The following is a 13935-nucleotide window of genomic DNA, read 5'->3' as shown; positions in this document are numbered from 1 at the left end:
AGGGAAATTTCACGCCAGAAAGATCCCAGGGAGTCAGTGAAAAAAGTGAATTGGAAATAAGCCTGGATAACAGTCCGAGACTTTCCCTGGGCCCGGTGTATAATAGTCAACAATTAATGGAAGGCATTGAGTCGAGAGAAATTGAAAGGGACCTTCAAATACCAAATAAAAAGGAAATGGCGGAGATGTTTAAAAATCTGGAAATATCAATAAAGCAAGAGATGGGTACAATTCGGGAAGATCTGGAACAATTGTTATCTAGGGTGGAGGAAACGGAGGAAAAAGTTCAAATACACGCCCAAATCATCCCAAACTTGAAAAAAGAGATAATAGACAATAGAAAGGATCTAAAAAGATTGCTTTATATGATGGAACAACAAGAAAACAGAGCAAGGAGAAATAATCTAAGAGTGAAAGGAGTCCCAGAGTTGACCCCGGGGGAAGATTTAAAAGAGTTAATTGGTAAAATTTTGACCTTCATAATGGATAATCAGGACATGGCGATATGTAAACTGGATGGAGTATATAGGATTGGGAGGTATCAACGAGAAAAAGGAGTAGAGAAACCAAGAGACATAATTGTCAAATTCCATAACCACGGTGATAAAGAAGAGATATGGAAAAAGGTGAAAGGAAGAACAAGTATTGTATATGGAGGGAAAAACATCCAAATTTTTGCGGACTTAACAGCAGAGACTTTGAGGAAAAAGAGATCACTGAAACCCTTATTAGAAGTGCTGAAAAAGCATAATGTGAACTATAGATGGGGTCGTACAGCGGGATTAATTGGTTGGAGGGAAGGAATTACAGCGGTCTTGAGGTTCCCAGAAGATATGGGGGATTTTTGTGATAAATTTGGCATACAGAAACTAGAGATCCCGGGTTGGGAAGTGGAGGAGGGAGAGCCATATAAATTGGAGGAAGAAATTTGGCAGCCGGTCAGAAAAAGAAATAGAGAAGTAATGGATAAAGGGACACGAGGGAGGGGGAGGGGGGAGTGCGGTCATGGGAGGAGCTGAACCCCTAAGGTAGGGATCTGAGGTGGAATATGATCCAAAGGCGGAGGAGGCCTGGAGGGGAGGGTGTGGGGGGGAGAGGAGGGGTGGTGGGATGTGGGGGGAGGAGGGAGGAGAGATGGGGGGTGGGGGGGCCGGAGGGGATGGGAGTTGGGTTGGAGGGAGGGAGGGGAGGGGGTATTGGGTTAACACTCCGCATGATAGTAGGGATAAAGAGGAAGAGGCAATTTGGAAGAGAGATAGAGCGAATTAAGAAGGATGGAAGAAATACAGTTTATAACCTATAATGTGAATGGGTTGAGTTGTCCGGGGAAAAGATTTAGATTGTTTAAGGAGTTACATCATAGGGCAACGTCAGTGGTATTTTTACAGGAGACACACTTTGAGATAGAGGCAAATGTGAAATTGAAATCTAAATATTATCCAACATGGTATTACGCAGACTCTCCAATTAAAAGAGCAAAAGGGGTTGCAATAGGATTGGCAAAGAATATGAGATTTGAGTTGGAGGATAGAAGGACCGATCCGGAGGGGAAATTTTTATTCTTGAAAGGTAAACTTCAGGGGATCAAGTGTACATTAGCCAATATATATTGCCCTAATAAGAAACCGGAGATGTATATGAAGGGTCTGCTGAAAAAATTAATGGAATTTAAAAAAGGGCGTTTGATAGTAGCAGGAGATCTAAATTTCTGTATGGACCCACAAAAGGACGCTACCTCTTCTGTGCAAAGAGAGGGGGGTAGGTCTCTGAGAGCTTTGAAAAAAGTGATTCATGAGTATCAACTAGTGGACACTTGGAGAATAATGCATATGAAAGACAGAGACTATACCTTCTTCTCTAATGCTCACGACACATACTCGAGATTAGATTACATTTTAATCGACCATCAACTTATAGAATTTCTGGTTAAAATTGAAATAGAGACAAGAACGTTCTCAGATCATGCCCCTGTCGTAATGAAAATGGGATGGGGAAGAAGGTGGACTGGAGGTTTAGGATGGAGGTTAAATGAGGCCCTTCTTCTGGATGAGGATATAGCTCAGAAAATCGAGAAAGAGATTAAGGTATATTTCAAGGAGAACGAAACAGAGGAAGTATCGATAGCCACAGTTTGGGAAAGTCATAAGGTATTTATAAGAGGAATCTTGATTGCGGCAGGAGCAAGGAAGAAAAAAGAAAGAAGAGAGGGTCAGTGGGCTTCTAAAAGAAATACTGGACTTGGAGCAGATCCATAAGAAGAAAATAACAAAAGATACAAGTCAGAGGTTAACGGATAAAAAAGATGAGCTAGAGATGTTGATGGATGAGGAGGAGAAGAGAAGAGTATATAACAAAGTCTTAAATGAGAGATATAGATGGGGTGATAGACCAGGAAAATACTTAATGAGAGCCTTGAATAAAAAGAAAAATAGGAACTATATAGAAAAGATAAAAAGTTCTAAGGGGGAATTGGCCCACTCAACTAAAGAGATTATTAAAGTGTTTACGGAGTATTACAGAAAGTTATATAACATTAGTCCCCAAGGTTCCCCAAAAGAAGCTCGAGAGGGAATTAATGAAAAAAGGATGATATATTTAAAAAATGCGGGATTACCAAAACTAAGTGAAGCTCAGCTGAACTCCTTGGACGTGGAAATTTCCCAGGAAGAAATTAAAGCAGCATTAAGAAGTACAGGGGGAGGAAAAAGCCCAGGCCCGGATGGCTATACAGTTAAGTACTATAAGAAATTTAGCGAAGTGCTGTTACCCAAACTGGAAAAGTATATGAATGCTCTGGGAGGTGGGATGGAAGTGAGGAGAGAATCTTTACAGGCCCATGTAGTACTTATTCATAAGGAGGGAAAAGACCCATCTCAGTGCTCCAGCTATAGACCTATTTCATTATTGAACACAGATACCAAACTGTATGCAAAGGCTTTAGCAAACAGGTTGAAAGATCGAATGCCTGAATGGATCCATGGAGATCAGGTGGGCTTCGTACCTGGGAGAGAGGGTAGAGATAACGGCTTGAGAACCCTGATGCTTATTCAGAAAAGTAGAAAAGGGAAAGCCCCGGTGGTGCTCTGGTCAATTGATGCACAGAAGGCATTTGATAGAGTGGACTGGGGCTTTATGATGGACAACTTAAAAGTGCTGGAGATAGGTGATAGAATGCGTGAGTGGATAAGTAAATTATATAGGGAGCCTACTGCAATCATCACGGTAAATGGGGAGAGATCAGAACCCATTGGAATGTCTAATGGAACAAGACAGGGTTGCCCACTGTCCCCTTTGCTGTATGTGTTGTCACTCGAACCTCTGTTGTCAATAATAAGGAACAGTGGAGCGGTAAAGGGAATTCAGATAGAAACTATAAAACATAAAGTAGCGGCCTTTGCGGACGACTTATTGTTCTATGTGGGGAATCCCCGAATAACTCTCCCAAATATAATGAAGATTCTGAAGGAGTATGGTGAACTATCAAATCTAAAAATTAATCCAACGAAAACAGAGATCTTGAATATTAATATATCAAAGAATGAAAAAAAAAAAACTACAAAAAGAATTCCCCTTTATATGGAGAGAAAAAGAGATAAAATACCTAGGAATAAAACTCACTGCCTCATCTAAGCATTTGTATAGATTAAACTATATTTCTTTGATAAATGAGATCAGGGAAGATTTAAAAAGATTAGAAGGAGGAAACCCATCCTGGATAGGACGTATAAACCTAGTCAAAATGGTAATTATGCCTAAAATATTGTATAGATTTCAAATGGTACCAATTAAAATTCCAGAGGCCTTTTTTAAGATAATAAAAAAAATGTTAACAAGATACATATGGAAGAATAAAAAACCTAGAATAGCATATGAAACATTGAGTAGGACTAAAGAGAAAGGGGGATTGGGTCTACCAGATGTCAAGAGATACTATAAAGCAGTGGTTTTAGCAAGAATATATGACTGGACATTTAACCATAAGGGGAAAAGTTGGGTAACAATTGAAAATGATATAAGTGGAATTAGATTGAGTCAGATGATATGGGTTCCAGCACAGTTTAGAGGAATTAAAGAAAGCACAAGTATTTACACTTTAAATGTTTTAAGGGTATGGGACAATTTACACAAAAACATGAAATGGGAATTTAATTCTACACTAATGCCTCTCACAAACACTGAGTACTTTCCCCCGGGACAGGATAAGATATCAGGGAGATGGTTTAGAAAGGAGGATACCCAACTGAGAGATGTTCTGGTGGAGGGGGAATTGAGATCACTTAAAGAATTAATGGAGAAGAAGGGAGATATCTTTATTAGAATAGATGAGTGGAAATATCATCAATTGAAATGTTTTATTGGAAATCTCCCGAAACCCCTGAGATTAAAACAGGAGTGGAATATGTTTGAAAGGTTGTTAGAAACACGAAGGGATGGGAAGCACGGTATTTCAAAAATCTATCTAACACTCACAGAATTAGACACAAACATAAAGTTAAGTTTTATAACAAAATGGGAAAGGGACATGGAAGTTGGGTTTGACGAGGACAAACAGAGAAAGATGTTTAGATTGATACATGAGAATGTTAGTATGAGAGAGGTTGAGATTAATTATAAGTGTATGACACGATGGCACATTACACCGAGTGTTGAGCACAAGATGAATGGGGAAAATTCAAAAATGTGTTGGAGAGGATGTGGAGAGATAGGCACGGTGTTTCACATATGGTGGGAATGTCCGAAAATCCAGGTTTTTTGGAAGGTAATAGTCAAATTGATTGAAGAAATAACTGAAATTGACATAGGGTTAGACCCAACGACGTGCCTCCTACATAATGTGGAGACATCTGTAAATAAATACAAAAACTCGGCGTATGGTACTTCTTAAATGCGGCGAAAGGGTTGATACCCAAGATAGGTAGAATGGAAAGATCATACCATATGCAGGAAGATAGCATGGGAGTTTATTATATGAGATGGGAAAAGTGGGAAAAAGGAGGATTGAAAGAGAAATATAGGAAACTATGAACTAGGATGTTAGCTAAAAATTAATAATGCCTCGAGAGATTAGAAAGCTCTAGAGTCTGCAGAGGGGGAGGAGGGGTGGGAAGGGTCGGGGTGGGATGGGAAAGAAAAGAGTTTTTAGAAGGGGAAATGTAGAAATGTTATAAATGCCTATTTATATGTGAATTGTTTCCCTTTTTGGGTATTTGTATTTATATGAAAAATTTAATAAATATGTAAATTAAAAAAAAAAAAAATAGAACGAAGGGAGTAGAATAGAAAAGAAAAAAACTGAATAGAATAAAAAAATAGAATATTATAGACAGGAAAATAAAAATAGAATAGAAAATAAAGGTCTCAGGTGTGAATGGGGAGCAGGTGTGTTAAATTTAGTGTTATTGCTCTCACTGTCTCATACTGGTCACTGGAAGTTCAACATGGCACAGAACTCTCTGATAAGAAAAAAATAATAATTGTTGTCCTACAAGGCTATAAGGAGATTGCCAAGACCCTGAAACTGAGCTGCAGCATGGTAGCGAAGACCATACAGCAGTTTAACAGGACAGGTTCCACTCAGAACAGGCCTCGCCATGGTCGACCGACCAAAGACGTTGAGTGCACGTGCTCAGCATCATATCCAGAGGTTGTCTTTGGGAAAGACGTATGAGTGCTGCCAGCATTGCTGCAGAGGTTGAAGTGGTGGTGGTGGTGGGGGGGGTCAGCCTGCCAGGGCTCAGACCATACACCGCACACTGCATTAAATTGGTCTGCATGGCTGTTGTCCCAGAAGGAAGCCTCTTCTAAAGATGATGCACAAGAAAGCCCACAAACAGTTTGCTGAAGACAAGCAAACTAAGGACATGGATTACTGGAACCATGTCCTGTGGTCTGATGGGACCAAGATAAACTTATTTGGTTCAAACGGAGTCAAGCGTGTGTGGAGGCAACCAGGTGAGGAGTACAAAGTCAAGTGTGTCTTGCCTACAGTCAAGCATGGTGGTGGGAGTGTCATGGTCTGGGGCTACATGAGTGCTGCTGGCACTTGGGAGCTACAGTTCTTTGAGGGAACCATGAATGCCAACGTGTACTGTGACATACTGAAGCAGAGCATGATCCTTTTCCTTCGGAGACTGGGCTGCAGGGCAGTATTCTAACATGATAACGACCCCAGACACACCTCCAAGACAACCACTTCCTTGCTAAAGAAGCTGAGGGTAAAGGTGATGGACTGGCCAAGCATATCTTCAGACCTAAACCCTATTGAGCATCTGTGGGACATCCTCAAACGGAAGGTGGAGGAGCGCAAGGTCTCTAACATCCACCAGCTCCGTGATGTCATCATGGAGGAGTGGAAGAGGACTCCAGTGGCAACCTATAAAGCTCTGGTGAATGCCATGCCCAAGAGGGTTAAGGCAGTGCTGGAAAATAATGGAGGTCACACAGGATATTGACACTTTGGACCCAATTTGGACATTTTCACTTAGGGGTGTACTCACTACCAGCGGTTTAGACATTAATGGCTGTGTGTTGAGTTATTTTGAGGGGACAGCAAATTCACACTGTTATACAAGCTGTACACTTACTACATTGTAGCAAAGTGTCATTTCTTCAGTGTTGTCACATGAAAAGATAGAATAAAATATTTACAAACTGTGAGGGGTGTACTCACTTCTGTGAGATACTGTAATATTATAGAATGGAAAATAAAATAGCATAAAATAGAAAATAAACAAATGGAATAGAAAAGAGTAGAATAGAAAATAAAATAGAAAAAATAGAATATAGTCATCTTCCAAATTTTGAACAGAGGGTGCACTGGCTTAATGCATTATCCTTCAACCATAATCTTTATTCGAATAAAATATGGTAAGTATTATACTCCCTATATGATGAATTTTTTAAGCATTTGTCATTTTGTAGCAGCAAAATCCAGTCCACGTTTCGTCATATCACAACAGGGTAATGGCGCATCCAATAGGCTAACGCGTTTCAAAGACTTGCTTCTTCCTCAGAGCCAACAAGACTGTTTCCTGCATCCTGGCTTAAATAAGGTGTCATGGCTGCTTGTCACAGGGGAGGCATCCCTAACCCCCCCCCCCCCCCCCCATGGGCGGGAACTAACCCTTCCTGTCTCATCCTTCTCAGTAAAATATACAAACCCATACAGTGCCTTGAAAAAGTATTCATACCCCTTGAAATTTTCCACATTTTCTCATGTTACATCCAAAAACGGAAATATATTTTATTGGGATTTTATATGATAGAGCAACACAAAGTGGTACATAATTGTTAAGTAGCAGGAAAATAAATGGTTTTCAACATTTTGTACAAATAAATATCTGAAAAGTGTGGTGTGCATTTGTATTCAGCCCCCCAGAGTCAATACTTTGTAGAAACACCTATTTTTGCAATTACAGCTGCAAGCCTTTTTTGGGTATGTCTCTACCTGCTTTGCACAGGAGAGAGAGGTTGAGGTATTTTGCAAAGCAGAATGGGCAAGAATTTCAGTCAGTTTGGATGTAGTCTTGCCACAGATTCTCAATTGGATTTAGGTCTAGACTTTGAGACTAACACATGAATATGCTTTGATCTAAACCATTCCATTGTAACTCTGGCTGTATGTTTAGGGTCATTGTCCTTCTGGAAGGTGAACCTCCACCCCAGTCTCAAATCTCTTGCATGCTCTAACAGATTTTTGTCTAAGATTGCACTGTATTTAGCTTCATCCATCTTCCCACAAAGTCAAACCAGCTTCCCTGTCCCTGCTGAAAAGCATCCCCATAACATGATGCTGCCACCACGTTTCACGGTGGAGATGGTGTGTTCAGGGTGATGCGCAGTGTTAGTTTTCCACCACACATAGCATTTTGCTTTTAGGCCAGAAAGTTAAATTTTGGTCACATCTAACCAGAGCACCTTCTTCCACGTTTGCTGTGCCTTGCCCATGGCTTCCCACAAACGGGACTTCTTCTGGACACTCTTCCATAAAGGCCAGAATTGTGCAGTGCATGACTGATAGTTGTCCTGTGGACAGATTCTCCCACCTGAGCTGTGGATCTCTACAGCTCCTCCAGAGTTACCATGGGCCTCTTGGCTGCTTCTCTGATTAACGCTCTCCTTACCTGGCCTGTCAGTTTAGGTGGACGGCCATGTCTTGGTAGGTTTGCAGTTACGCAATACTCTTTCCATTTTCGGATGATGAATTGAACCATCCATGAGATGTTCAAAGCTTGCAATTCTTTTTTATAACCTAACCGTGCTATAAAACATCTCAAAACGTTATGCCTGACCTTTCTGGTGTGTCCCTTGGCCTTCATGATGCTATTTGTTCACTTATGTTCTGTAACAAACCTCTGAGGGCTTCACAGAACAGATTTATTTATACTGAGATTAAGTTACACACAGGTGGACTCCATTTACTAATTAGGTGACTTCTGAAGGCAATTGGTTCCACTAGATTCTAGTTAGGGGTATTAGAGTAAAGGGGCTGAATACAAATGTATGCCACACCTTTTACATATTTGTAAAAAAGTTTGAAAACCATTTATCATTTTCCTTTCACTTGACAATTATGAGCCACTTGGCATTGGTCAAAATACCAATAAAATACATTTACGTTTTTGGTTGTAACATGACAAAATGTGGAAAATTTCAAGGGGTATGAATAAATTTTCAAGGCACAGTATGCATCTACTAAGTGTACCATAGATAGCACTGCTTGTGATCAACTTAAAATATACAACATAACAATTTAAATTGTGTCCGGACGTTTAATTTTGTGTGTCCAGATCTTGGGTGCCATGGCACTCACTAGGTGGGCACCTTACTATTTATATTTCTAGCTATCAGTACTAATGAATGTGAAGACTAATGACACTTATGGTTTTTTTTTTCATTATAGTAGGTTTTGTTAAATATTAGTGTCATATAAGAAATCAATGGATACTATATTAATGTATGGATGGTTTTTCCCATCTCTATACGTGCACGTGTGTGTTCATGTACTTATGTACACATACACGCGTATACATTACATGGGGCTCTACGCCAACATATTGTAGCTTTTAATGCAAATTAGTATCTGAACCTTTATGCGTTATGGATGTTCTTAATGATCTGAAACCTGTTTTAATGATCTCCAATCAATTTTAATGAATTGGTTCTATATTGCACTAAGTTTACAGTTGGCATGTTGCTTATCCATGTGGCTGTGTGCACACAGAGTTGTATACATGCCGCATGGTCCACATGTGGGGTACTGCACATAAAACTTATATGCACCCCTTAATTATCATTTATCTGTATGGTCCCACTGTCTATACATGCCACAAAGTTTACATAAGAGAGATTGCGCACAACTTGTGTGCAAGTTCTAGTATATCTCTCCAATATCTGCGACATTTGTAGCCAAGTCCTTGTTATGGCTGTGTCTAATTCTATAGACACAGCAAGTGCACTTTTTCAAATCCGACGACTAGAGACTCTGGTTCTTGGGCAGCACAACTCTGGGGGTGTTTATACGTCCCACACTGGAGCGCACAGCAAGAATACTGGGGCCTGACCAGCTGCAGTTGGATCTAAAGCCCCATTCTTTGGTTTGTGCGGCTCTGGGAGTTGTTGTGAGTTCCATGCTGGAGCACACTTTGCCATCACTATAGCCAAATGTACTGTAGATTAAATACCAGATGTGTTCTCTACAAGCTGGAACACAGTGTGGCAGCACTTCCAGGTTGGAAGCATGGACGTGCATTCCACTGAATGACGTGCACTATGGAGTGAGCACTACACAGATCAGAGGTTGAATAGCAGTACTACAACAGTACGCTCTACAAGGGATTATTGTGGTATAAAGAGGTAAGGGAAATTACCAGTTAAATTAAAATGAGTCGCATAATTATTTATAAAGATCTTATAACCATGCCCTCTATCAGAGGGTGTGTGGGACCAGCGCATGTGGATCTTGGAGGTAGGTTTCAAAATGTTATATGTTTAATATATTTTAAGTTGATCACAAGCAGCACCATCTATGGAAGGGGTGGGCAACTGTGGCCCTCCAGCTGTTGGTGAACTACAAGTCCCATCATACCTCTGCCTTTGGGAGTCATGCTTGTAACTGTCAGTTTTGCAATACTTCATGGGACTTGTAGTTCTACAACAGCTGGAGGGCCACAGTTGCCCAACCCTGATCTATGGTATACTTAGTAGATGCACATGGTTTTGTTTATTTTGCTAAGAAGGTTGGGGCATGAGGGGTTAGTTCCTGCCCTTGGGGCAGGTTAGGGATGCCCCCACGTAACAAGCATCACATGACATTTTTAAGCGAGGATGCGGGCAACAAGTCTGTTTGCTCTGAGGAAGAGGCAAGTCCTTGAAGCACGTTAGCCTGTTGGATGTCCTTTTGTCCTGTCATATGATATGACGAATCGTGGACTGGATGTTGCCGTTTCTATATGATGAGCTTTTGATGCAGTTGTCATTTTGTGAGTATAATACTTACCACTTTTATACGAATATAAATGATGTTTTAAGGATAATGCACTGGGCCAGTGTGCCCTCTGTTTTGTTTGCTTTATGGTTACAGTGTTCCCAGACTCCCTCAGTCTTTGAGGGCAGCAAGGCGAGATTTATCCAAGAAAGCCCAGATCGCAATGTAACCAATTGCTATCCTTGGGCCCACTCTCAAGCGCAGGAGATTATCTACTTAGAACTGGATAAAGCACTATCGGGTGGTTGTTGCACCCATTAATGTTTGTAAAGGGCACTTTCTGTCCACTACTTCACTGTAGTTAGATGTACAGCAGTGCAAAAGCGGGTAAATAGGATTGGACTTTTTATCGGCACAACATGAATCTTTACAGACATTTTGGTAAATAACTTTAATAACAACAACAACAGTTCAATTAACTGATAAAATTAACCAATCTGCTAACAATACAGCATGAGGTAGACTGACTAGTGAAGCCAAATTCACCAAGTTTTTGGTCAATAAAGTCCCTTTTTAAGCAGCATATTTAAATTTTTCATCACATAAAATAATTTGTATACGTTGTAACAAAATAAGCTTGATGCTGATATAACTGACTCGGATTACATTCAACATAGGCATAATTCATGACCTAGGCAACCTTGGCGTCGTATTAGCCATATTTTGTAAAAAGCACACCACCAGTAAACATTGAATATCCATGCTCTCTTTGGTGACAGATCTGTTATGTCAAACAATTTATGTAGTGTTTCACAAACCATTTTATAAATCATAAAATTAGAAAATGGGTATAATTTACAAAGATTAGAGATGCCATTTTGTGTTACAACAGGTCCACAGAATGAATGCCTTTCCTCATTCTAAAATGAAGTAATTTAGTGCAAATCGAAAACATAACAGGCTGGAGGAAAAACATACAGCTCTCTGGAACAACTGGCAGAAAGGGCTCGAGCAAAATGAAATACAACACAGTATTCTCTGACAATACAGAAAGACAGATTAAATATTGTCCTTTAATCTTTGCCACACCTGGCCCATTTAGCATTTCATCCTTCTAGGAATAACCCCAGTCCGAAATGTGATAGCTCCAACAAGCAAAAACAAATGGTGACCCTATTGTTCTTTACCAGAAACACAATAAGGAGTGCACCAAAGGCAAGCCTATTTAGCAAAATGAAGTATATAAAAAAACCCCAGCTAAATAAACATTAATATGTGCAACACCAATCAATGCAACATATATTACAAGTATGCAAATCTTTTCTTATATATTAAATATTTTGTTCTAATTTGTAAACATTTAATCTTCAATAGCTTAACACTATTTCAAACTGAAGCTAAAACATGTTACTTAAAAAGTGAAATAGTAAGAGCGCAGTTTGTTACCTGCATGTTTAGCACATAAAATAGAATAGAAACAATTGGCCCATTTTGCTTTGGTCTAAAAATAAAAAAAACTGAAAAAACAAAATTAAAAAAAATTAAAAAACACACGACACATGGATGCTGCTATAGCCATTTTTTTTTTTTTTTTTTTTTTTTGAGGGCACATTTTTCAGGATGTCCAACTCATCTTCCCTTTGCTAGCTGGCAAGTCTGTCACATACTTGTTTGGAGTCAGACACCCGATATCCACATTCTTATTCTAAGTCAGCAACTCTCCGGACAGCAAAAGGAGGACATGCATGCTAGACGTGGAACATCAACAACAAGTCAGCAGTGCCCATATTTCTAGCCTGCCAGGTTTTCATTAAGTGGTTATTAAAGAACGTGTGCATTGAAGGGTATATTTGGAAAAGTAAAGGAGCATTTCTTTATAACCTAATGCCAAGCATCAGCTTCAAAATAACAGTGGTGTACACTTTGTACTAAGCAATCATAACGTTCTGTAGTCCTATAAAAGAATATAATGTTCGGGATGTTTCTTACTTTTAGTAGATGGTTCACTAATATAGTAACAGATGAATGTAATAGGTGGCTAGATATGATGTCTCAGGACGGGGGGATGAAAGAGGACATTGCACTCGCTTGACAGGATGCCAATTAAATGGCCCTTATATGTTGGCACATCCATCAGTTTTATATATGCATTTACCATTTACATTTTTGTATGGTTTATCACTGATACGAAGGATACAAGAATATAAATGAATATATTTGGCACACTCATCTTTTCAAAGATTTAAAAGGAGGCCTTTTCTGACCTGGAAACACATTTAAAACGTTGACAGAAAAAAAAGCTGTCATTGAGAACGTTGTCTCACAGAAGTCTTGCTTGGCCATGATTTGCATTAAAAACGTCACTGGTAAAAGTAGAAAGACTGCTCCACTAGTCATTTTTGTGCTAATTATAAAAAGTTGATAATCAGCCTGAAAATGTGGTGGTCCATAGACCCAGGATAATTCATGAAAGTAAAGCAAATAATGAAAACAAAGGCAAAAAACATTGAAGTCTTCATCTGTCCAACAGTAGCAAAGAGTTTCTTCTCCGAAGGCCAAAAAGGTAATCTTGGTTATGTGGACATGGTCCTTCCATTAATCAGACGCAAACAAATCTGAATCCACTGATTTCTTTGAACGTGCATCAAAACAACCTTTCACAGCCACATTCAAATGTGTCGTCCAGTAAGAAAATAGAGTGGTTTGTCATCGATGCTGTTAGCAGTCTGGAACTCATCCCGCAGTCGGAACTGCCATTCATCCTCTAGCTCCAAACGTACAATGGTTTGCCGAAGAGAACTCCTGTCCTGGCAAATAACACAGAGTGTAGCACCTGCAAGTAAGAGGAATACAATCTGTTTAGAATAAAACCACCAACATATTTATACTGCAAACAAGAATGACAATGCTGTAGTTAACCTAACAGCCTGATGAATGTATGTTTCCCATCCTGGCATTCATATTATGTTCTAGCTCCTAACCCAAATAAATACCTAGAGTTGTTAATATTCTTATTGTCTGACTGACCCTGATATAGGTCAGTGTGTATGATTTATCCATGCACAACCCTCTCTCTTAGCCAACAGCAACCTCACCCCTACACACTGCAATGCACAGGTGCTGTAAGGTCCTGTAAGCTTCAACTTTGATTAAAGTAAAGGGTTTGTTAAAAAAAACTAAAATTATTTGTTAAAGTAAAGGGACTAGGCATTCTAATTTAAAGCAGAACTTCAACCTGGTGCTCCCCCCAACCTTTTTCAAGGTCACCATCTTTCACAATTTAATGCATATGCAGATGTGCCACAGGACTCTGCCAGGTATTCCCTGTGCAAAGACAAGGAATCCCAGAGCATGTGCAGATATCACAAGTGTAATAAAAGCGCCACACCCTTAATACTTTAAAGCAGCAATTCCACCTCAAAGAAACCAAATAAAATTCTTAGTGCTATAACTTAAATAAAGGAATGCGCTAAAACCACAAACTATTCCTAATTTAGTGTAGAAACATT

At 39.6% G+C, this 13935-nt stretch overlaps 1 protein-coding gene across 1 annotated transcript in view; it reads right to left on the bottom strand.

The window, feature by feature from the left end:
- Nucleotides 1-10862: 10862 nt before the first annotated feature.
- Nucleotides 10863-13935, bottom strand: part of GREB1L (GREB1 like retinoic acid receptor coactivator) — a 155651-nt gene continuing 152578 nt past the window's right edge. The window contains exon 34 of the mRNA XM_089678331.1: nucleotides 10863-13259. Coding sequence (XP_089534457.1) covers nucleotides 13096-13259 — 164 coding nt within the window. The 3' untranslated portion in view covers nucleotides 10863-13095. The remainder of the gene's footprint in view (nucleotides 13260-13935) is intronic.

Source organism: Staurois parvus, unplaced genomic scaffold (assembly GCF_062004578.1).
Source record: "Staurois parvus isolate SC_StPar_1 unplaced genomic scaffold, SC_StPar_1.0 ptg000015l, whole genome shotgun sequence".
NCBI lineage: Eukaryota > Metazoa > Chordata > Amphibia > Anura > Ranidae > Staurois > Staurois parvus.
The sequence above is the reverse complement of the archived record's forward strand: the minus strand, read 5'-3'. Positions and strand labels throughout refer to the sequence as shown.